The sequence below is a fragment of the Thermobia domestica genome, chromosome 17 (assembly GCF_964235325.1).
Source record: "Thermobia domestica chromosome 17, izTheDome1.hap1.1, whole genome shotgun sequence".
NCBI lineage: Eukaryota > Metazoa > Arthropoda > Insecta > Zygentoma > Lepismatidae > Thermobia > Thermobia domestica.
In genome coordinates, this window is record NC_137470.1 from 168577593 (window position 1) to 168602092 (window position 24500).

Genomic DNA, 24500 nt, shown 5'->3' on the forward strand with positions numbered 1-24500 from the left:
ACGTGGTACAACGTATTGCTTACGTTTATATTTTGGCAATTTTGTAGCCCTAGAAGAGAACGAGGTGGACCACCCAAATTTATTATAATACATGTTAGGGTCCAGTACTATAATACCAAATATATAAAATGAGCAATTTCCAAAATTTAAGGGGTGGGTCAAAGTACCCCTCCCAAATTTTTAAAGGGGTGCACAAATATACCCATATCTTATGAAAGGTAATGGACCCCTATACATGACCATATAACTATATAGGATAATAACACCTCATCAAAGGGGATAAAATCGACCAAAAACCAAACACGTGGTACTACGTATTGCTTACGTTTATATTTTGGCAATTTTGTACCCCTAAAAGGGAACGAGGTGGACCACCCAAATTTATCATAATACATATTAGGGTCCTGTACTATAATACCCAATGTTTAAATTGGTCAATTTCCAAAATTTAAGGGGTGGGCCAAGGTACCCCTCCCAAATTTTTCAAGGGGTGCAGTAATATACCCATGTCTTATGAAAGGGAATGGACCTCTGTATACGCCCATATAACCATATAGGGTAATAATACCTCATCAAAGGGGATAAATTAGGTCAAAAAACCCCGAAATTTGACTTTTTGGCAATTTTTTACCCATGAAAGGGAACGACATAGACACCCAATACGGATAGAGGTACATACTGTGGTCCTAGGCTACCATACCAAATTTTTAGATTTGGCAATTTCCAAAATTTAAGGGGGGTGGTCCTATGTACCCCTGCCAAAATTTAGGGGGTGGGCCATGGTACCCCTGCCAAAATTTAGAGGGGGTGGTCCTATGTACCCCTAGGTCATTGACCCCGGCCAGGGACCATGGGTCCTGAGGCAGGGACCCAGGGGCCAAAAAGTGTCCTATAGTCAGGCCCATACTACTAATATAATTTGATAAATATTTACCCCGGTATTTCTTATAATGTTAGTATGTGTAAAATCAGCAAAGACATGTATGTGGCAAATTACATGTCAAAAAGCAGTAAATAAGAACAATAAAACGAAAATAAAACTTTCTTGACCATTTAGCAACATTTCGTTTTACTCATTCTATTTTTCTTAATTTATAATTCTTTTCCTATGAAATTTACCACAAATATACATTTTCCGATTATACACATAGTAACAGTATTAAAAGTTCCCTACAAAATCATTATCAAATTAAATTCTTACAAGAAGTCAGTAATAGATATGTGACAATCATTTTGGACATGGGAGAGAGTAGTTATTTGGTTTACAAGTCACACAATACTAAGCATTCATGGTGCACAATATCTTTAGAGATATCCTGTGTAAAGAAACTAAGAAACAAAATTATATGCCACACATAAACGAAAAATTAATTGTAAAATTATCACAAAAGTAACTTACTGTAGACGTCAACCGTAAAAGTGAAGTTGATGCTTCCGTACTCGTTGGTGACGACACATGTATAATCTCCAGAGTCCTCAGTAGTGACGTTTGGCATCTTAAGAATCCACCTCTTGTAAACGATTGGACCTACATGTCTTTGAGGAACTTCTCCATCTTTGAACCATGTGATGTTTGGCACAGGGTTTCCTGTCAAAGAATAATTCCAAAATTATTATTATTATTATTATTATTATTATTATTATTATTATTATTATTATTATTATTATTATTATTATTATTATTATTATTATTAGACTGCAAAACTCTTTTCACGTAAGTATAGCAACTCTTATAGAATGGTCATATCAGTTCGGTCTACTGGACGGTTTGTCGATATACAGGGTGTTTAAAACTAACACCGACGACGTTTGGGAGATTATTCCTAACACCATGATAACACAAAAAAGTATAGACCAACCTGGGTGCACAAATCCCTCATTTCGGGGTTATAGGCTACAAAAAACATGAAAAAATAGACTTTACAGGTCCATAGCTCCAAAACTATGGGACCTATTGTAGTCGCGTCTAGACTTCACTTAGGAACTAGTATGTGCCGTATGGAAATATCCAAGTTACAGAACCCTGCGGTACTTCCGCAACAATTTTATAGAGATACTTAGTGAGAACTTCAAATTATATGCCCATAGCAAAACTTCCTCTATAAAAATTGTTGCGTGAGTACCTCTGAAACATGCATTTTTGGATATGGTACAAGTTAGTTTCTAAGTGAAGTCTTGACCCGACAACGGTAGGTCCCATAGTTTTGGAGCTATGAATCTTTGAAGTTCATTTTTTCATGTTTTTGGCAGCCTATAACTCCGAAAGGAAGCATTTGTGCACTCAGGTTGGTCTATACTTTTTGTCTTATCTTGGTGTCAGGAATCATCTCCCAAACGTTGTCGGTGTTGTTTTCAAACACCCTTTATATCACAGCGAAAACAGTGACAAGTTCTCTTTCACAAATCGTTTGGTGCACGCTACCTTAAACGAATAGAAACAATAACTTAATAAACTTGTCGGAGACGAAAGTAAAAGCAACTGTCTTTTAATAAACTGTCTTTTCTGCAACAAACCATATTTTCTTCTGAAACGGTTGATTTATGAATTGTTTAATATTAGGTCGGTGAGAATGAAATATCTACCCCAAGTGCTTCGTTTCCAATTACAAAAGGCTACGATATTTGGTTATCCAAATTAGTAGCCACCTGTGATCATATACATATTTTTTCACCGCGCAGCCAACAGTTGGATTTCATTACAAAACAAATCTTCACGCGATAGGAAGAAATCTTCAACCACAAGTTGCACCGCACGATAATCAGTAAAGGCTACCCCTCCCAAGAAGTGATAAGATACCAGAAGAGATAGTAGCCGGTAGAAAAGAGGCCAGGACAGTGGGTGGCAAAGAGTATCCTAGAGACTACTCTGTTATTTTGAGCAACACTTCCGTGTGAATTTTTGCAACGTGAAAACAGCATGTCTTTTGAATATATTATGATTCTTGGGGGTGAATTTGTGTATTTAATGCAATTCAGCACTATAACCATCTGCAGTGATAGTTTCCTTTCGACAAAGAAATATATCATAGATCAATTCCACTATAGACAAATTAGCAGCAACAAAATCTTTAGAAAACCGTCCTGGACTTAAATTAAGATCCAAGAACTGTCCAGAGTGTTAACAACTCTCGTAGCAAATATATTTTAGATCAAAAGTGACACAATGTAAGAAATTTCAGCGATTTTTTGTACATTCTCTAGACGGCGAAACTTATCAGCTGTCAACTCGTGTGGCACTCATGAGTCCATTTGCATCTTAGCGATTCATGAAATCACTCAAAATTGTGAGTTTTTCATGATACACTGTCATATTACCCTGTTCAACAACCCTGTATCATATTACTATGTTCAATATCGCACCTCTAGGCGGCGATTCTTATTCTCTGGTGTTAGTTCGTCTAGTACTCGTAACTCCATTTTCATTTTAGCGACTCGTAAAATCACTCAAAATTGTGTGTTGTCCCTGGTACATTTTCATATTACTCTGTTCAACAACACATTGTTTTCCGACTATTTGTGTACTAGATATGTACTGACTTCGAGAGTTATACGCGTGAACTTAGCCCATCCCTATGTAGCGTTGAGTTCCCCTCCAGACGTCAAAGCAGATATTTCGATCGTACCACTGACTGAAGACTCAAAGACAAAAGAACAGACCGTCGGTGATTGTGGTAAGGGGAAAAATGGTAAGCTACTTAAATAGAGAAAGTAAGATTACATTAATTCTAGAAATAAGCATGTTACGGAATGGTATGTAACACGTTCTAACTTTGGCATAAACGAGAATATAAAGGTCAAACTTTCCATATAATTCAATGCAATATCATCTGCAGGTACATTTCCGAAATTAAATGACCTACATACTCTTCTGTGGTCCGATCCCAACCCATTATACCTAACAACTCAATCTCACTGCAAGTAGCACTTATCATTATGTTTCCCCGAGCTGCTCAAATATTCGTCCTCTTAATGTACTAATTATTTTCCTTAATAATAAGAATTACAATCTACTACGCGTAATAACAAAACCCTTATTTTGTTTTATTGGCAGTGAAGTATTGAATACGTATCCTTATGATAGCATGCGAAGAAGGAAAGTCACTGGAGATGACGACATACTAGCAGATTTACTCAAGGAATTAGAAGACAACGCAATGTAAATACTGACTTCAATTCTTTGTAAGATCTAGATATCTAATGGAGAATGGCCGAAGGATTTTCTTCACGTTACAATGATTTCATTACTCAAGAAAAAAGCAAGCAAAGAAGTGCAGCGATCACAGAACCATTAGCCTTATTTCCTGCGCGTATAGTGGACAAGAGTCTGGAAAGTAAGATAGAAGAGATATTGGAAGAATATTAATTTGGGTTCCGTAAAGGAAAGGGCACCAAAGATGCTATTATGTTGATAAGAATTATATTAGAACGAGTTTTTGACGTAAAGGAAGAGTTGTATTTGTGCTTCATCGACTTGCAAAAGGCTTTCGACTGGGTCAATTTTTCCAAACTTCTGAAAATACTTAAAGACGCCGGAGTCAACTAGAGAGACCGAAGACTCATTCGTAAATTCTACATAGTAAAACGAATGAAGTTACGCTTGATTGAAAGAAAAAAAGACAATAATATGGAGATTGCAAGAGGAGTCAGACAAATATGTAGTATATCGCCCCAATTATTCATTTGCAGTAAATGTTTAATGTAAGAATCATTAATGAGAATTGGAGATTTCAAGATTCGAGGGCAGGTCATTAACAAAATCAGGTATGCAGATGAGTTGAGTTGAGTTGATTTTGAGTTTAACGTCCCGTTCAGCAGCGAGGCTATATGAGACGTGGACCTACTGATTAACGTGGAATCCGAACCACATGAGCTCCCGTCGGGAATCGAACCCGGGTCTCCCACGCCAAAGGCGCGTACGCTCGGTATGCAGATGATACAGTTATTATAGCTACAACCGAAGAAGGACTACAGGAGATGATTGACAAAATAGTTGACACTTGGAAACTATATGGAATGAAAATTTACATCGAAAAATCAAAAGTCATAAGAATGTCCTGGGCAAACACGCCCTTACGGGTTAGAGTAGCACAAAGAGAACTTGAGGAGGTCGGTAATTTCAAGTATCTGGGAAATATTTTGACGAGAGACGCTTACTGCATCAAAAAAATAAGGTCAAGAATTGTCATAGCCAAAGTAGCATTCAACAAGAAAAGATCACTCTTAACTAGCAGGCTTATTATTGGACTAATGGAAAAAGCTGGTCAAATTTTATGTACGGAATATTCGATTGTAGGGTTCAGTTACTTGGACACCATAGGAGTTAGAGACGAATTTTTTGAAAGCTTCGAAATGTGGTGTTGGGGAAGTATGGATAAGATAAAATGGACAGAGAGAGTAACAAATGAAGATATTTTAAAACGGATAGGAGAGAAGATGATGCTTTTAGCCAGCAGTCTTTGTAGGAAGGCCAACTGAATTGGACACACTTGCGAAAAAAATTGTCTTTTTCATACCACTATGAAAGGAAAGATGGAAGGAAAACGAGGAATAAGAAGGAGAAGAATACAACTGATCGATGACTTGAAAAATAGAAGAAAATACTGGAAGTTAAAAGAGGAAGCTGAAGATCGAGAAATGTAAAAGAAACATCCCCAGGCCCAAACGTAAAACTTTAAAAGAAAAAGAAAGAAAGAAAAAGGAAACATTAGTCCTAGGACCTATCGAAAGATAGAATATGTAAAAATAATAACGTTAGGCTGCAACCTGTTCTATGCAATACCTTGACACAGCAGTAGAACAGTAAATTATATCTAGCTCTTAATGAATATAATAATAATTGTTACGACCAAAATCTAATTAAATATACCTTCCGAGATGCATCTTAGTTTAAGTTCACTTCCAACGGGTTTGGCAACAAACGTCTGCATTTTGTCTGGAAATTTAAATCTTGGTGCCATTAACATTTGACTGGCATTGCAAGGTTCTGGCCTCGGTGTTCGTCTCTGAACCTCATTCTGATTTATAATCATCTCAAACACCAGATCGTCTGTGGAAAAAAAAAAAAAGAGAGAGAGAAAGAAAAGAAACTTTAATTTGAACTTGTAATTACCAAATTTGTTTGAATGATCACAATGGATATACGAGGTGTAATAAAAAAAATACGTTGAATAATTTTATTAGAAATAAAGTAATAACCTTACATTGAATTTGATTTAATCTGCTTCAAAGTACTGTCCTTGGCTATAAATGAACTTTTCCCAATGTTGAATCCATAACTAGAAGCATTTCTGAAAAGCTTCTTTTGGAAAGGCGTTCAGCTGCTCTGTCGTTTCCTTCTCAATGTCAGGAATACCGTCAAAACGTTTTCCTTTAAACACAGTTTTTATTTTTAGGAAGAGTCAAAAGTCATGTCATGTTATATCTGGAGAGTACGGTCGATGTGGATAGACAGGAATATTTTTCCGACCAAAAAATTCCTGTTCGTCAGTCAAACGTCGGGGAACGAATTTCGTACTCACTCTTCCCATTTTCAAATCGATGGTTAAAATGCTTTTTGTACGGACCTGTACTAGATATTTAGTTCTTTGGAATGCTCTCGGATAAATATTCATCTGTTTGAACCAAGACTCGAATAGCTTTTTGCCACTTTTTGCATATTTTCTTCCGTTTTTAAGGGTAATGGACGTCCCGAACGTTGCTAATCTTTTACCGACTCATTTTCGCTTTTAAATCGCTCATACCACTTGTAAATAGTCTTCAGAATTATAGCATTATTGCCGCATACGAATTTCAACATTTCGTGAGTTTTCTTAGCGACAGACACGTTGTTTCGCGTTGTTTGAAATCCATGATGTGCGACAGACACAGCAAACACAGCTTCACTCTATCGGCTCTGGGCGCTGACCGAAAAGCTAGAACGTGTTCCAATTTGACACTGCCTGTCTCAAGGGTTCAGGCTATTGGACAAATTACATCGAATTGTTGTAGCATCGGAAGTTGTTGCTAAAAAAAATCATTCACCGTATGTTTTGATAAAACCTTGTAATACTGAAACATTTTCAATTCCTTATTTGGATGGAAGTGTCAACAAATGTTAACGAACTCAGGTGAAAACAGGAATGATCGTCCGTTACTCAGTGATGCCAACCCAAACATTATAAAATCCAATCTTGAGAAGAGAAAACTCTTATTACGGCTTTAAATTTCCCACGTTACACCAATTACGAAAGATATAAAATATGAAAAATAAAATTAGTTTAAGTTGCTCATTTTTCGTCAATATCTGAATGGATTTCGTATATAAAAAGTTCATAAATGCTTTTTTCTAAAATTAGAAACAGGGGGTCACGGTAGCTCAGTGGTTGAGCGCTTACCTCTGGTGCGTGGGATCTTTGGTTCAGTCCCCGGCCATGTGAGTTTGTGGTGGACACAACGTTGTGTCCTTGTGTTTTCTTGGTGTACTCCAGTTCCCTCCTACATTCTCATTCCGTCAATTCTTACATCATACAGGGGCGGATCCATGGGAAGGAATCGGTGCTAAGGCACCTCGCACAAGAGGAAACTTTCTTATTTTATATATAAATAAAAGGCATCCCAGGGTTTGGAGCTCTTTAAAGTAGCTCTAAGTAGCAGTATTACAACCCACCGCCCCCCCCCCAGAAGTCTGTCCTGGATCCACTCTTGCCATCATCATTCACTTGCTTTAATCATCCATCTTCCTTAGTCTAAGAAGGAAAAATCGTGGTAAGTTAAGCATTTCATTTTTTAAAATCGAAAACAAGCATATTTTGTTGTCGAAACTGCAGCATTTCCATTATGACTATAAAATCTCATTATTGAACACAATGATGACGGAAATCACTTCGTTTTCCACACACTTCATGCAGTATACTTTGAATGTTGATTGTTTGTCGTGTGGTGTTTTCCTTCGTTACTGTTCTATTTCCTCTTTCTTTTTTTTTAATACGAGAGGATTTTTTGTTTCTTCCTTTACGTTTCATTTTTAAGAATCGTATATAATTAAGTCAATTCAAGAACCATTATCACACTAGTATAAAATTTATTGGTAGTAACGAAAAGACTTCTGTTTAAAAGTTTGCAACACTTATTTCATGCTTATTGATGACTCCTACTTCCAAACCCTAGAGAATATTGTTGATTTGTTCTCTAAAAAAATCCCCTATATATTTTTTTCCACTTTCGACGATAATTTCCTTTATCCCTTGCGGAAAAATGAATGTGAAAAATTCGACGAAATGCGATTTTCCTCAAGGGTTGGCATCATTGACGTTACTAGACGTGCTGCCATCTAACCGCAAGATGCGTAATTTGTACTACCTTTGTTTCAATAGTAGAATACGATATGAACAGTCACCGTTAAAATCACTGATATATCCGTTAAGATATTAACGGATTGGCTCCATTAGGAAACACGGTCGAAATAATTGCTCTCGCCATCTACTGCAAAAGAAAATCAGAGTTCAAAAATTGGCTTTTACTAAAGAGTTATCATGTGGAGTAACGGACAGACGTAGATAATATCATTGCAAACTAATAAGACCTACTTGTGTGATCCTCGTAAATCACATATCGTAAGAATGTTACTGTACAGCCAGCTTGAAGGACTTTTCTTCACAGTATTTGATTAAAATTTATCAAACCTAGAATTAAAATTTCAATACTTTAATAAATAATATACACAGATTTAATATAAAGGTCCAAGTAAGATTGGGTTTTTAACTTTATATATATAAACTGTAATGTCAATCTATGTATAGTTGGCACAGGAACTAAACGACTTGTTTGTTTCCTGGGAAGGTCAAGACGCATAAGTGACATTTCAGGGGGAAAACAAGTCAGTCTCCGTTGTGTCTCCTAGTGAGAACATCAAATTATCAATCCTTTATAACGGTTACACATTTAACCCACTGACAAGTAAACCTTACGTTTGGGTGAATCGAGTTGCTGACTGAGACATATGAGAAAGTAGTACTAAATGTGGTCAGTATTTCAGTGAAGTTGTAGTTTCGAAGCTCCAGGAGTTTAGGAGATACAGCTACCAGAACATCACATGGAAGTACAGAATAGTCTTCATACAGTTGGAGGTAAAAGCTCTGTAAGACCTCTTGTAACGACAAAAGGTGAATAACAAATATATGGGTACATATTAGGACTAGGGGGAAGTCATATAGTAAGGGTATACCTGACGGCGGCCATCTTGAAATCCGCCATTTTGAATTAAGGTTAAGTTTTTAAAATAGGAATAGGGTCATGTGATACATGATTTAAGGCGCAAATTTAATCAGAAGAACAATGGTGACGTTAATTTTGATTTACGCGCAATTGTTAAAAAGTTACAGGGAAATTAAATATTGTTGCAGGATATGTATTAGTCATTTACCCCACCTTGTAAATTTTATGTTGGTGATAATAATTAAATAAAAATCAGGTGGATAAATATTAGGTCTATGGTAAGAGTTGCCTTGATGGCGGCCATGTTCTAATCCTCCATTTTGAATCGGACAAAAGTTTTAAACAAAACGCATAACAGTGACACCTTATTAATAGCAAATTTTACCATAACTCTAACGGTATAACCATTTTTGCTTTATCATTAACCGGCAAAAAAATTAAATGGATCGCTCCTTACAACTACTGATTTGACGGAATTGTTAACGACAAACGTGTCAAGTGTAACTCGATTGCCTTTGTCAGGTGTGCTCCCATTAGTGTGGAACGAATTTTGGACTATCGTATAGATGTGTAAGCCAAGTGTTCAATGTAGAACATACGGAATATTTAAGGGACATATATGAAAATTTTGTATTTTTAAACGAATTTAAAATTTACCACTAGGTTTTATATGTATGCATCTAGGAAATACAGGCTTGTAAAATCGATTGGTTAATCTTTGAACATCGAGTACAGTGAATTTTCGTTAACGGTCATCTCCATAATATGGACAAACTATTTGTTTCGACAAAAAAATATGTGTATTATTGTGGAAGATAACTTCTCTTTTACTGTCACTTTCAGATACTGAAACAGATAGTTTCCTTTTACGTCAACGTTTTAGTAGCCTCTTTATACATGGACGAGAACGATTCTCAGCGAATACTTATTTAGTACAGAAAACATTTTCTATAATCTGGAAATAAGTCCTTCTTCAACTGATCCACCAATTACAAACAAATTCATTTCCACAGAATCGGTGTCTTCCTATTCTGTCTAATGATCCTCCAGCATTTCGTAGGTCATTTTTAATCTTATCTTTTGGAAGAACATGATTTCCTGTTATGCTTCACAAAAAGGGATATTTTAATTTCAGGGAAACTTAATAGTAATTATTTTCCAGACAATTGTAATTTCTTTAAGGGCATTTTCGTTAATCATTTCAGCGTCCCTGAAATTAAATTAGCAATCATGAACCTCCATTAGCTTACTACGAGTATATTTACGCGATGTATTCCATAGTGTTCATTTTACTCCAACCTCACTCACCCTTGCCTTCGCAGTGGCAGTTGGCCCTCGCCCTCGCGAAGGAAGTTGTGCATCGCTCTCGTTCGCCCTCGTCCTCGTCTTGAGAATTTGTCCTCTCCCTCGCGCACCCTCACCCTCGCTGTCGAAGCTTGTCCTCGTTCTCGCGTCATTGTGAACGAGGAAATTTGAGGTTGAGGATGCCCTCGAGAGGGCCACCCTTGCGAAGATGAACATCAAAGAATGTCATATAGAACATTAGCTTCGTCAATCCTGCACAATTCAAAAATTATCCGCGGCCGAAATGAACGCGGAAAAAGTAGCGAGGGCTGCTACAGGTGCGGTCAAGTACAGGCTCTAGACCATATTATAGGTAAAAGCTAACTGCCCCAATGTCCTCCTAATATCTGCTACTGGCTATTATTAAAGCATAATCTGTAATAGTATTAATTTTACAGTTTGATTCATATAACAAAAGTAAATTTCATTGAAGACAAATTCCGTTAACGTATGGACTATTTAGTATCTACTTCATGTGCTAAGCCATAGTATATATTCGTTAAATTTAGATTTCGATAATGTTTTGCTAAGTATATATACATGCATATCAAAATCATCCGGTTTAAAACAGAAAGGAATATGTTCAAGGTGAATAGAGGAACAAACTATGAAAAATACTATATTACATAAGAAAATTGTACCCAGGCGTGGTCAGAGTGACTTTAACGGCTGGGATACTGCGGGGTGGAAGGCAACGGGAAACCACCACTCTATTTTCCCTAGTTTGCTGGCAGCAAAAAGAGAACATATGAACAATGGTCTTTCGCAGGTCAAAATGTAGTTCCGGAGGTAAAATATCCCCCCATTCGGATCTCCGGGAGGGGGATGGCTTGGGAAGGACTATTGGACGAGAAAGTAATAATGGGGGGAAGACAGGCAGAGAAAGAAAGACAAGGAAGAGCAAAAGGTTTAGGATAGGGACATGGAACGTACGTACTATGTTGCAGGGAGGAAAATTAGAAAATCTTAAAGAAGAAATGAAACAAAATAATTTAGATTTAGTAGGCGTTTGTGAAGTTAGATGGGAAGGTAATGGGATATTGAACAGCGAAGGATATAAAATGTTTTACTCAGGTAATGAAAAGGGCGGGCATAATGGCGTAGGAATAATTCTTGGAAAGCGCTTAAAGGAGAAGGTAGTGAAAGTAGAATTTATTGATGATAGAGTTATGATGTTAAGACTTAAAGGGAAAACGAAGGATCTAGTGGTGATACAGACATATGCACCGACGACTTCGCATGCAAATGAAGAAGTAGAGGAAAATTATGAGAAAATAGAAGAAATTATAGATAGGGAGAAGAAGGGTGCATGCATAATTCTAATGGGAGATTTCAATGCAGTTGTGGGAGAAAAACAGGAAGGTAGTATCGTAGGCAAATATGGTTTAGGCGAAAGAAATGAAAGGGGAGAGGGACTTGTGAATTTCTGTAGACAGAATTCACTAGTAATTGGGAATACTTGGTTCAATCAGCACAAAAGAAGAAGATATACATGGAAATCACCAATAGACGGCGGAAGATATCAGATAGACTATGTTATGATTCAGGACAGTTATCGGAATAGCTTAAAAAACGCGAAGCCCCTTCCCGGGGCTGATATTTTCTCTGATCACAATCTTGTGCTGGCCGAAGTAGATATCCAGCTGAAAAATGTAGGCAGAAGAAAAGTAGGTAACAAAGTGTTGAATACTGAAAAGCTGAAAAACGAGGAAATAAGAAATCTTTTCGTTGAAAAATTCGAAGAAAAATGTTCAAACGAGGAAAGGATAGGCGCAGGTAGTAACGCACGGTGGGAACATATTAAACGTTGCTTACAGAAGGCTGCGGAAGAAGCAGTAGGTTACCGCGAACACAAAACTGCTAAAAAAACATGGGTTACAGAGCACATGTTGCAGAAAATGAGGGAGAGAAAGATGTGGAAACAGGTTGATACAGAAGAGGGCAGAAAGATGTACAGAAAGTTAAATAATGAATTACGAAGAGAAACAGACAGAGCGAGGGAAGAGTTTTACAAAAGAAAATGCGAGGACATAGAAGAATTAGATAGAGTTGGGAAATATGAGAAAATGTACAAGGAGGTGAAATCTATGGAATTTCGGAGGAAACAAGGGGGTATTATGATGGTAGTAGAAAATAAGAATGGGAAGGTAGTCAGCGAGAGAAATGAGGTCATAGGAAGGTGGAAAGAATACGTTGAAGACTTATATGAGAGTAGGGATAGACCGTGTAGCCTAAATGTTGAAGTAGAAAATGAAGTAGGCGAGGATGATAAAGGATTTAGTATTCTTCGGGATGAGTTTGAAAAGGCTATATCCGAGATTAAGAATGGAAAGGCAACCGGAATAGATAACATACCAATCGAATTAATTAAAAATGTAGGAGACAAGGGAAAGAAAGAATTGTTGCAACTATGCAATGAACTATATGAAACAGGAGAATGGCCAAAAGAGTTTCTGAAAACGATCATGATACCGATGGCTAAGAAATCGAACCCAAAGAGATGTGAGGATTATAGAACTATTAGTCTCATATCTCATGCAGCTAAAATTCTGCTCCGAATACTGAATAGAAGGTTATATGGAAGAACAAATAAATATGTTGAGGAGGAGCAGTTCGGGTTCAGAAGAGGTAAGGGCACAAGAGATGCTATTGGACTATTAAGGGCGATCGGTGAGAGATTTATAGAAAAAGGGAAAGAGGTGTATGTTGTATTTATTGATCTAGAAAAGGCTTTTGACCGCGTGAATTGGGAATTGTTGTTGGGAGTTCTAACAAAGATAGGGTTGGAATGGAAAGATAGAAGACTAATAAGAAACTTATACATGAACCAACAAGTAAGTGTTAGGATAGGGGAAGAACTGACGGAAGAGAGTGCAATTGGAAGGGGAGTTCGACAAGGATGCTGCCTCTCGCCAACACTATTTAATATCTATCTAGAAGAGATAGTGAGAAAGAGCCTACATGATGATGATGGCATTTCGGTAGGAGGTAGAATGATTAGATGCATAAGATTTGCAGACGATATGGCGCTTCTTGCAGAATCTGAAAAGAAAATCAATAAAATGTTAGAAAAAATGACAAAGGGTTTTGAGGAATATGGGATGAAAATAAATGTTAGAAAGACAAAAGCCATGGTGATTGGAACGAAGGGGTCTGTGTCAAATATAAAAGTAGGAGGGGAGAAAATAGAACAAGTGAATAGTTTTCGATACCTGGGTAGTATTCTTAGTAATGACATGAAGTGCGAACGTGAAATAAAAGCAAGGATAGGAATGGCGAAAGAAGCCTTTAGGAGGAAGAAAAGTTTGTTTTGTGGGACCTTGAATAAAGAGTTGAGAAAAAGACTCATAAAATGCTTCGTGTGGAGTGTTGTACTATATGGGGCGGAAACGTGGACATTACGTAAAGGTGACGAAAATCGACTGGAAGCGTTCGAAATGTGGGTGTGGAGAAGAATGGAAAGAATTAGTTGGGTCGAGCGGAAAACGAATGAGAGAGTGTTAGAAATGGTGGGTGAGAAAAGAACACTTTTAGGAAGAGGAAGAGAAACTGGTTGGGACATTGCCTAAGAAGAGATTGTATCATGAGGGACGTCCTAGAGGGTATGGTGGCGGGAAAGAGAGGGAGGGGGCGAAGGAGACTACAATTAATGGATGATATTAAAACAGAAAGATCATACGCGAAGACGAAAAGGTTAGCGGAGGACCGTGGAGCATGGAAGCTTCTCAGCTGCGGCAAGTGACCTGCCAATAAAGGCAGAATACCTATGATGATGATGATGATGACATAAGAAAATTTTCTTCTAAGTCTTTGTCAGTAGGGGTTAATCCCAGATTGCCAAAAATATTCTTATGATGTACTGCCGTACTAATACGCTGTATTAAGAAGGAAATACCTCATGTCTCGCCTGATTTCTGTGTTATTTGCTGACCTATTTTCTTGATGAAATTAAGGCTTTCTTTCCTTCGTGATCCACTAGTCTTGAAGCTGATAGATCCTAGGGATGCGCACAAGTCGAGAGATGTCGAAAACGAGACGAGATTCGAGTCGAGACACATTTTGTAAAATTTCAGACGAGATGGCTTGTTGAAATCTCGACTCGCCTCGAATGTTTTGACAATCTTGGCATATATTTTAAAAATTATTTTGAAGAACAAGGAATCACATGCACCCGAGTAACCGCTCTACCATTGAACCACTGTGCCCCACACCAATCGATAGAACTATTGAGATGAACAAAATAGTAACCATGAGTGTAAAAATTCAAGCGTAGTTTTTAAAAAATGGAGGACAATGAATTTCTTTGTAAACCTTAAAGTGTATGTTACATAACAATTATGTTACTTACTGAGATGAAGCTGATATTAAAATGCCCTCTCATTAAGGTTTTCATTATGGAACTACGTAATAACAATACATAGTACGACTAATGAGATATACTAGCTTAAAAGTATCGTCCAAATATTTACCATTCGACATATACTCAAAAAGAAATGAGAATACAAACCGGTACATTAATTATTTATTAATTTTAGAAAGGTCTACGGCCCGGTTAGGAAGGAAAATTTTGTACAACATGCTACAGAGTTTGGAATGCGGGGAAATCTAGTCACACTAATGAAGATATGTTTAAAGGAAACCCAAAGTAAAGTCCGAATAGGAAAATTCTTGTTCACGAGCTTACATTTTGGGGATGTCTTGAAACAAGGAGATGCGTTGTCTTCATTATTATTAAACGTTGTTCTGGAGTACGCTATAAGGAAAATCAGAGACAGCGACCAGGGCCTACAGCTGAATGGCAGTCACAAGCTTATGGCTTATATTGACGATGCAAATTTAATAGGGGATGATAGGAGAACAACAGAAAGAAATGCAGAGTTCTTATAAAACGCTTAAAGAAAGATCAATTACAAAGTAAATTTAGAGAAACCTAAAGGCATGGAAGTTCGTCCGAATCGCAATACTGCAAATTATGGATGCGTTAAAATATCAAACAATACTTTCGATAAAGTGGATACTTTTGAATATCTAAGATCAATATTAATAGAGGAAACCCATATTCACGAACAAGTAAAATTTATTTATTTATTTAGTCTTATTTTACATGGGTAAGTTAAGGCTAATCATGCCGTGTCTTCCACTTGACCATCCAAACATCAGAGTTAATTTGATAATTACAAGTATTTATGGAATAATAATTGAGTTGAGGTGATTTCGAGTTTAACGTCCCTTTTCAGCAGCGAGGCTATATGAGACGTGGACCTACTGTTTTAACGTGGAATTCGAACCACATGAGCTTCCGCCGGGAATCAAACGCGGGCCTCCCACGCCAAAGGCGCGTACGCTAACCGCTTAGCCACGGAGGAGCTCTAGAATAATAATTGAAAAAACACACATTTAAATGGCAAAGATTATACTCCAATCACACACAGACACATATTACATATATATCCTAACTATGTATAAAACTACATGAACTGACATAAATTAAAGGGGTACTTCCGGTTGACGTGAAAGTTAAAATTTGGCATGAATGTAGCTCTTCTGGACTAACGACACGAAAATTACCAAAAGTGAATATTTTTATTTTTAGGGGCTCCAAAGGGGGAGAGGAAGAATTTTCCCATGTTATTTAAATGGGTCTTTTTTTTTTTTTTTTTGGACATATAATCTCATGTTTTAGGAACTTGGAATTGGAATAGAAACTTGAAATTCAGTATGCTTGTACGTTTATGCTATCGTTACCTAAGTAGATCAGTAAAATAAAAATGTCCAAATTTAGAGAGGTTTTATAAGGAACTGAAAATCCTCTCCCATGTTAAATTATTTATGTGTGACGTCTTCTACACCCCAAAATGTTTAGACACTTCCGGGAGGATTAGAATGATAAAATTTGGCACGATTGTACCCTTTGGGACTAACCTACAGGAAAATTGCCAAAAGTTTTTTTTTAATTTTTATTTTTTAAGGAGTTTAAAGGGGGATGAAGAAATCCCCATATTATTTAAATAGGCTTTTTCTTGGGACACAAAATCTTATCTTTTAGATAGTTGAAATAGGAAAAGAAACTTCACATTCGGGAGAATTGTGGGTTTAAGAGATGCGAGGCTGTAGGCCGAGCAAAGGCGGGGGTGTGGAAGCGAAACCCAGCTGGGTAAATTCAGGAAATATGAAGAGCAAGTGCACGAAATTCACTGTTCTTGCAAAGGCTGATTCGTAAGAGATACGCACACTGTTCACAGATATATACACGAAGCATCAAGAACGTTTTTACAAACGACTCTGGTAACCATAATATAAGTTGTTGTATCAATATATTAACGGAATCGATAACATTTTGTTGCTAGTATATACAGGGTGTCCAATATACAACGCAACCCGGAGTTTGGGATAGTAGAACTTTTGAATCTGAAGTGATACACGAATAATGGTTATACCAAACTGAAGCCTTTATCATGCTTATATTTTTAAACTAGAAAGCAACGATTGAAGTACACTACGAACCACACAGTGTTGCCAGATGTAACCGAATGTGTACATTATTTTTTTCCAAAACATGTAAATTGACTCATAACTCATACGTATGGATGTTCTGTCGTTAATTTTCAGTTTGTTTAGTTGGAGTAGTTTGGAAACTATGGAACAGAAAAAAAGAATTTTTCATTTCCACTTTAATTAATCGGATGAGGCCTCTGTAAGGGGTAACTAGGGAAAACGTAGTTTTCATAAATTAACACTCTGAATTGGCAACTTTGCTGATGTTTCAGTGCATCAAAAGGTGTGTTAAGGATCTGTCTACACTATGCAATTTCCGGAAACAATGAAAAACAAACTTTGAAATTTTCATGATAAAACGTTTACTTACATGCACCCGGCGACACTGCTACTATCAGAAATGAGTTATCAGCTCTACGGCAGATGCTGGGAGTGTCCCCTGTTTTGATTCAAATACTGATTTACACGTTTCACCATGTTGGCAGCAACTTTACGAAGATTAGAAGTGTTAATATTCTCAATGGCACTGCGAATGTTCGTTTCCAGGTCTTGAATAGTTCGAGAATTGTTCTTGTATACCTCTTGCTTTAAATAGTCCCATAGAAATGAATAGCAGTGTTGCCGGGTGCATGTAAGTAAAAATTTTATCATGATAATTACAAAGTTTGTTTTTCATTGTTTTTAGGAATTGCATAACGTAGACAGATCCTTAACACACCTTTTGATGCACTGAAACATCAGCCAAGTTGACAATTCAGAGTGTTAATTTATGAAAACTACGATTTCCCTAGTTGCCCCTTACAGAGGCCTCATCGGATTAGTTATTGGTGGAAAAGAAAAAAAAACCTTTGTCTGCTCCATAGTTTCCAAGCTACTCCAACTAAACAAACTGAAAATTAACGACAGAACATCCATATGTATGCTTTATGAGTCAATTTACATGTTTTGCAAAAAAAAAAAAAAAATCGGTTACATCTGGCAACACTGTGTGGTTCATAGTGTACTTCAATCGTTGCTTCTTAGTTTAAAAATATATGCGTGAACAAGGCTTCATTGTGGTATAACCATTATTTGTGTATCACTTCAGGTTCAAAAGTTCTACTATCCCAAACTTCGGGTTGCATTGTATATTGGACACCCTGTGTATACTAGCATATTACTAATAAACCCACAATTCTGCCGTGGAAGATCATTCCATGCAGGGATAGTGGATGGAGAGAACGATTTCGAGTAATATTTCGTTAAGTGTGTGGAAAGTGAAAGGAGTTTATTTGCTCCTGATCTTGTAACGTGATCTTGATGAGCATTTACTGGTTGCAATTGTTGATATAAATGAAATGAAATGAAATCTTTGATTTTTACGTCCCACAGTTATGCCGGTTAGGCTAAAGGAGACGGTGATGATGAGGGATGAATGAAATGGTGGAATGAAGAAAGTGGGAGGAAACGGGATAACCCCTAGAAAACCCACGCACACGGTGTTTGTCCACCACAAAGTTCACTTGGCGGAAGCAGGGTTTGAACCCGGGACCCCAAGCAATTGTTGATATAAGTAGAAGTGTTATTGAAAGCGCAAAGTCTTAAAGAGAAGTGTGAGTCGATGCAGATGACGTCTATCGGCAAGTTTCAGAAGGACCAGCTTTCTGCAGTATGGAGTTAAATGATTAGATTGTTTTTAGATTATAAGCAAACCGTATGCAGGCATTTTGGATACGTTGTAACCGGTACACTAATTCTTCATAATTGATATCAGTATTCAATTCAAAATCTTTTGTCATCGCGAATTCTGTGGAGGGATTTGAAGCTTAATATATATATATATATATATATATATATATATATATATATATATAACGATAATCATGCCTGTTGTTCTGTACGCTTGCAAAACATGATCGTTTGCTCTGAGGGAAGAACGCAGACTGAAAGTATTTTGAGAATAAGATCTTGATAGGAATATTCGGAAGCAAGAGGAAAGGGAATGGCAAATGGCGGAAACTTCATAACGAGGAACTGCATAATTTATACGGTTTACCAAACATTACTAGGATAATCAAATCTCGGAGGTTCAGGTGGATAGATCACGTAGGCAGAATGGAAGAAAGTAGGAACGCGTTCAAAGTCTTAACTGGAAGGACAATCGGAAAACGACCCTTAGGAAGAGCGAGGCGCAGATGAGAGGACACTATAAGATGGATCTCGCAGAAATAGGAATACAAAATAGAAACTGGATCCAGTGAGTGGATAGAAAGGATAGAAGTGAGTGGAGAACTTTTGCGGACGCGGCACTGAACCTCCAGGTTCCATGAGGCCATAGAGATTATTAGTCCGTGTATCCATCCGTCCGAGAGAAAACAAAATAAGGAACTGATAGATAACAATCAATTTTGACCAATATGTAGAGGATTAAAGTTCACGAGCTGAGTTCGTTTATAGAGGAGATATTTAAAATATAAATAAAATAAATCAAATAGTTCCAATTTTAAAGATGATCACTTTGAAACAAAAGCCATAATACATATCGAGGGGTGGTTTTCTGCAATCAATTTAGTATCCCGTGAAAAAGATCACCTCTTTCGAATAAAAGTAATAATAGCTAGCGAGGGAAAGATTTCTGCAAACAATTTACTGCCCCGAGAAAAAACACCCCTTTAGAATAAAAGTGGTAATTGATAGCGAGGGAATGTTTTCTGCAATCAATTTAGTGTTCAGAGAAAAAATCACCCCTTTGGAATAAAAGTGATAATAGATAGCGAGGGAATGTTTACTGCATTCAATTTAGTGTTCCTAGAAAAAATAATCCCTTTAGAATAAAAGTGGTAATAGATAGCGAGGGAATGTTTTCTGCAATCCATTTAGTGTTCCGTGAAAAAATGATCACCCCTTTAGAATAGAAGTCTTAATAGATATCGAGGGAATGTTTTCTGCAATCAATTTAGTGTTCCGAAAAAAAAAATCACCCCTTTAGAATAAAAGTGGTAATTGATAGTGAGAGAATGTTTTCTGCAATCAATTTAGTGTTATTAGAAAAAATAATCCCTTTAGAATAAAAGTGGTAATAGATAGCGAGAGAAGGTTTTCTGCACTCAATTTATTATTCCGAAAAAAAAACACCCCTTTAGAATAAAAGTGGTAATAGATACCGAGGGAATGTTTTCTGCAAAAAATTTTAGTGTCCCGTGAAAAAGATCACCCCTTTAGAATAAAAGTAGCAATAGATAGTTAGGAAATGTTTTCTGCAATCAATTTAGTGTCCCGTGAAAAAGATCACCCCTTTATAATAAAAGTGGTAACAGATAGCGAGGGAAAGTTTTGTGCAATTAATTTAGTGTTTCGAGAAAAAATGACCCCTTTAGAATAAAAGTGGTAATAGATAGCGAGGGAATCTTTTCTGCAATCAATTTAGTGTTCCGAAAAAAAAAAAATCACCCCTTTAGAATAAAAGTTTTAATTGATCGCGAGGGAATGTTTTCTGCAATCAATTTAGTGTTTCGAGAAAAAATGACCCCTTTAGAATAAAAGTGGTAGCAGATAGCGAGGAAATGTTTTCTGCAATCAATTTAGTGTCCCGTGAAAAAGATCACCCCTTAAGAATAAAAGTGGTAATAGATAGCGAGGGAATGTTTTCTGGAATCAATTTAGTGTCCCGTGAAAAAGATCACACCTTTAGAATAAAAGTGGCAATAGATAGCGAGGGTGTTTTCTGCAATCAATTTAGTGTTTCGAGGAAAAATCACCCCTTTAGAATAAGAGAGGTAATTGATAGCGAGGGAATGTAGTAGTAGGGGTCCCCGTATATTGCGCCGAGTTAGCAAAAATTTTCTCGATTCTGATTGGCTGAGAGAGGTCACGTGACGTTAGGCCCCGCCCACGCGGGAAATTCAAATTTTCAGGTCACGTGGTATGACGTCATGAGTCACCCTGCGGGGAAATCCCTCACCAGGTGTTTTTGAAATTTGTTCCCTTTTACGGGTAAGATGTGTGATTCTGATTGGTTGACAAATGTCACATGATCTTAGACCCTGCGATATTTGAAATTCGTTCCCTTTTACGGGTAAGATGAATCCTTTTGGTACCCCAATGCTGATTGGTTGATAGAGGTCACGTGATCTTAAGCCCTGTGACTTTTGAAATTCGTTCCCTTTTTACGAGTAAGATGAGTGTTTTGGTATCTCGATTCTGATTGGCCGACAGAGGTCACATGATCTTAGACCCACCACACAGTGAACAGGTTACATGGGAAAACCCCTTACTTATTTGTTTTATTTTATGTGTAAGATGCGTGTTTTGGTACCTCAATTTTGATTGGTGGATAGAAGTCACATGATCTTACCCCCACACCACCCCACCCCCCAGTCCATGAGGGAAATACAGAGCGATATGACGGCGATCCATCCTAGACCGGGATTTTTTTTTTTTAATGGTTATGCGTAAAGTTCCCATGAAGGGTTCAACCTCCTCCTTAAATAACCCTTTTTTGGTATCATGATATTGTACTGAAGTTTACCTTAAATATTATCGTTTTCTTTGACAGATAAGATGATTACCAGCTTTTTTACCTTGATGGAGATCCTGTCCTTGAATTAGTAGTCTATGTCTCTGGAAGTAACAATGGTGAAAGAGAGGTGTCGCTTGTAGATTTCTTATAACACATTGTTGTGAGTTTAAGCGATTTATTGCTCAGTAAGCGCTTCATTAATGGAAACAGCGTTGCCAGATTTTTTTCTACCTAAACTGCTCCGATTCTTTTCGAAACGGTTCCGCAGAGTACAAGAAATTTTAAACTAAAAAATTTTTCGAACTAAAAAAATTTCAAAACTAAAAAAATTTTAAACAAAAATTTTCAAACAAAAAATTTTCGAACTAAAAAATTTGAAACAAAAATTTTAAAAAAATTCGAACTAAAAAATTTAAACTAAAACTTTCGAACTAAATTTTCAAATCAAAAAATTTTCGAACCCAAAAAAAAAATTCGAACTAAAAAAATTAAAAATTTTTCGAAAAATATTTTAAACTAAAAACTTTCGAACTAAATTTTCAAATCAAAATTTTTTTTCGAACTAAAAATTTTTTAAGAAAATTTCGAACCAATTTTAAAAACAAGTTTCGAACTAAAGATGTAAACCACATTTGAAAATTTTCAAATTAAAAATTTTTCGAACTAAATTAAAAATCAAATTTTGGACACTAAAAAATTCTTTAATTATTTTTCGAACAAAATCGTGTAAACCAAATCTTGAATATATTTTTCACCTTAAATTTTCAAGATTACCATGATTTGAAAACAAGTGTTCAGGGTTTCAAGAAATAATAAAACATATTTTTTTTTCAACTTGTTGTATTTTAACGAAAGGTATGTGGTCTTCCTATACATGTTTATTAACATAATAAATACAGGATCTAATTAATGAATATGTTGGACGCGTCATCATCTTCGAATCTTGTAGCCGTATCCTGTAAAGAAAAAGAAGAAACGACGGATTACTTTAAGAATTTCTTTTTTTCTGAAACAATAAAAATGAGTCAATATTGATAAGAGAGAAATAAAACTTACTCGTAAATGATGGATCTGCTTAGGCTCATCTTCCTCCTCGGGTACAGGATCACTGCATTTTTTTTCACCGATGGATGTTTATGAACTCTTCTGGGTACTGCATTTTTCTAGGTGTTGCTCCTTTATGGTCAAGGTTCCTCCTTCGGTACGAGATGACTGCATTTCTTCCACTGATGGTGGTGTTGATGGTTTATAAACTCTTGTGGGTACTTCATTTTCTTCTTGGTGTTGGTTTTGTGATTAAGGAGTGGAAAAAGGAAAAGGAAAAAAAGAAATGGCGGCCTTATTGGGTGTTTACAGTTTTTTCTTCTTCATCTTCTTTTTCCAGTTCCATCTTCTGTTTTTTAACGTACCCGTACGGAACCGTATCATAGGAATTGAATTCTTTAAATCGACGTTTTGTGTACTGGATACTGTACATTTTTTCTTCTTTGCGTGTGACGATGGTATGGTCTTTAGTCCTGCATATCTTATGGGGGATAGTGATGGTGACTTGTCCACGGCATTGATTTGTAATCATTTCTTTTAGCGTGTTGAAATTTAATTGTTGTCCTGCATTGTAATTTAATGTAAATCCTCTAATTTTGCATATGTAACTGGTGACGTTGGTATCCGGATTGTATATTTCTAGGCTGTAATTTTTTGGTCCTCCACTGACAAATGTCTTGATGTATGCTCGTGGTCCGTAAGACTCCATCTCATTCGATAAGCATCCCAAGTACGTTGAAGGTTCAATGGTTGGCTCTCCAGGCTTCTCCGTAAATATTACAGAATCCGTGTCGAAATATAAAACACGTTCCTGCAACATTTCCAGGTACTTGTACAGTTCCAGACGTGCCTGACATGTTGTAAATGCACCTAACACGACATTGGTGTTTCGGTTTTGAACAGGCACATGTTCACTGTACTCCCAGAACGCATACAACATCGTATCATTGATGGGTACAATTTGATGGAGTTTAATTTCGGGGGAAGTGAGTTTTTCATAAAATTCTTCCAGCCGATCAATAATTGTGGTCTGGCTAAAGTTTGTACGCTGGCAAAGCTTTCCCCAAAGAGAGTTAAGACAAAGCTTAGATAAGCTTCTTCGTGCAGGATTATTTTCAATTTTGGACGGGTCCAATGCAATACCTTCACGCTCCAGGACGGTTTGTATGAATTTTGATTTGTCTTCTTCGGTCACACAGGAACTAGGCCAGCCAGACGCTTCCATTTTCGATTTCAAAAATGTATTGATATATTCCGTGAACAAGCCACCTGTTTTCGTGATGGGATCATATTGTTCAATGTCATAATCCCAAATTTCAAAAATTTCCACTGGTTGATATCCCAATTCTATTGCTTTCTGGATTTCATATGATACCCAAGTTCCAGTGAGGCACCGCTCCTGGTCGTTGTGCGTACACGTTGCTGTAGGGTCTGGGCTCATTTCTTCGGCACACGCAGCACACAGTGGAAAGAGTAGTTTCTTGTTACATCGGTAAGGCAGGAGACCATGATATAGATGTTGACTTGGTAATATCGTCATTTTGATTAGACCATTGACTTTATTTATTGGTGGTATATTTTCATCACCCTGTAGATAAATTCGTGGATGGCCTACAGGGTATTTAGCACACTTATTTATGTAAGGATAAAGTGAAACAATATCGAAATATTTTATTACTTCCCCTGCTTTTTCGTCGACTTGGTGGTACAATTTCACGCAATTGGTCCTTCCTCCAAAAAAGCTATCTCTTGGATTTAATGGTCTGCGGTTCATGTACGGGTGATTCTTCAGATACGTCGCCATTGCAGGATTTTGTTTTAAGAACTGATTAAATTCGCACTCCCACATTTCATGTACAATGTACCCCAATTCACGCAGTCTTGCATTTTTTCTTTGCGTTCGTTCATAACGGAATTCCATGGTGTC

At 36.9% G+C, this 24500-nt stretch overlaps 1 protein-coding gene across 3 annotated transcripts in view; it reads right to left on the reverse strand.

The window, feature by feature from the left end:
• LOC145674479 (fibroblast growth factor receptor-like 1) overlaps window positions 1-24500 on the reverse strand; it is an 88825-nt gene that overhangs the window by 34187 nt on the left and 30138 nt on the right. For 2 of the 3 annotated variants that reach the window (XM_081744593.1, XM_081744592.1), the window contains exons 4-5: window positions 5867-6046; window positions 1400-1588 (exon numbers count right to left, since the gene is read on the reverse strand). In XM_081744593.1, coding sequence (XP_081600719.1) covers window positions 1400-1588; window positions 5867-6046 — 369 coding nt within the window. The remainder of the gene's footprint in view (window positions 1-1399; window positions 1589-5866; window positions 6047-24500) is intronic. The other variant, XM_081744594.1, reaches the window with a different exon arrangement.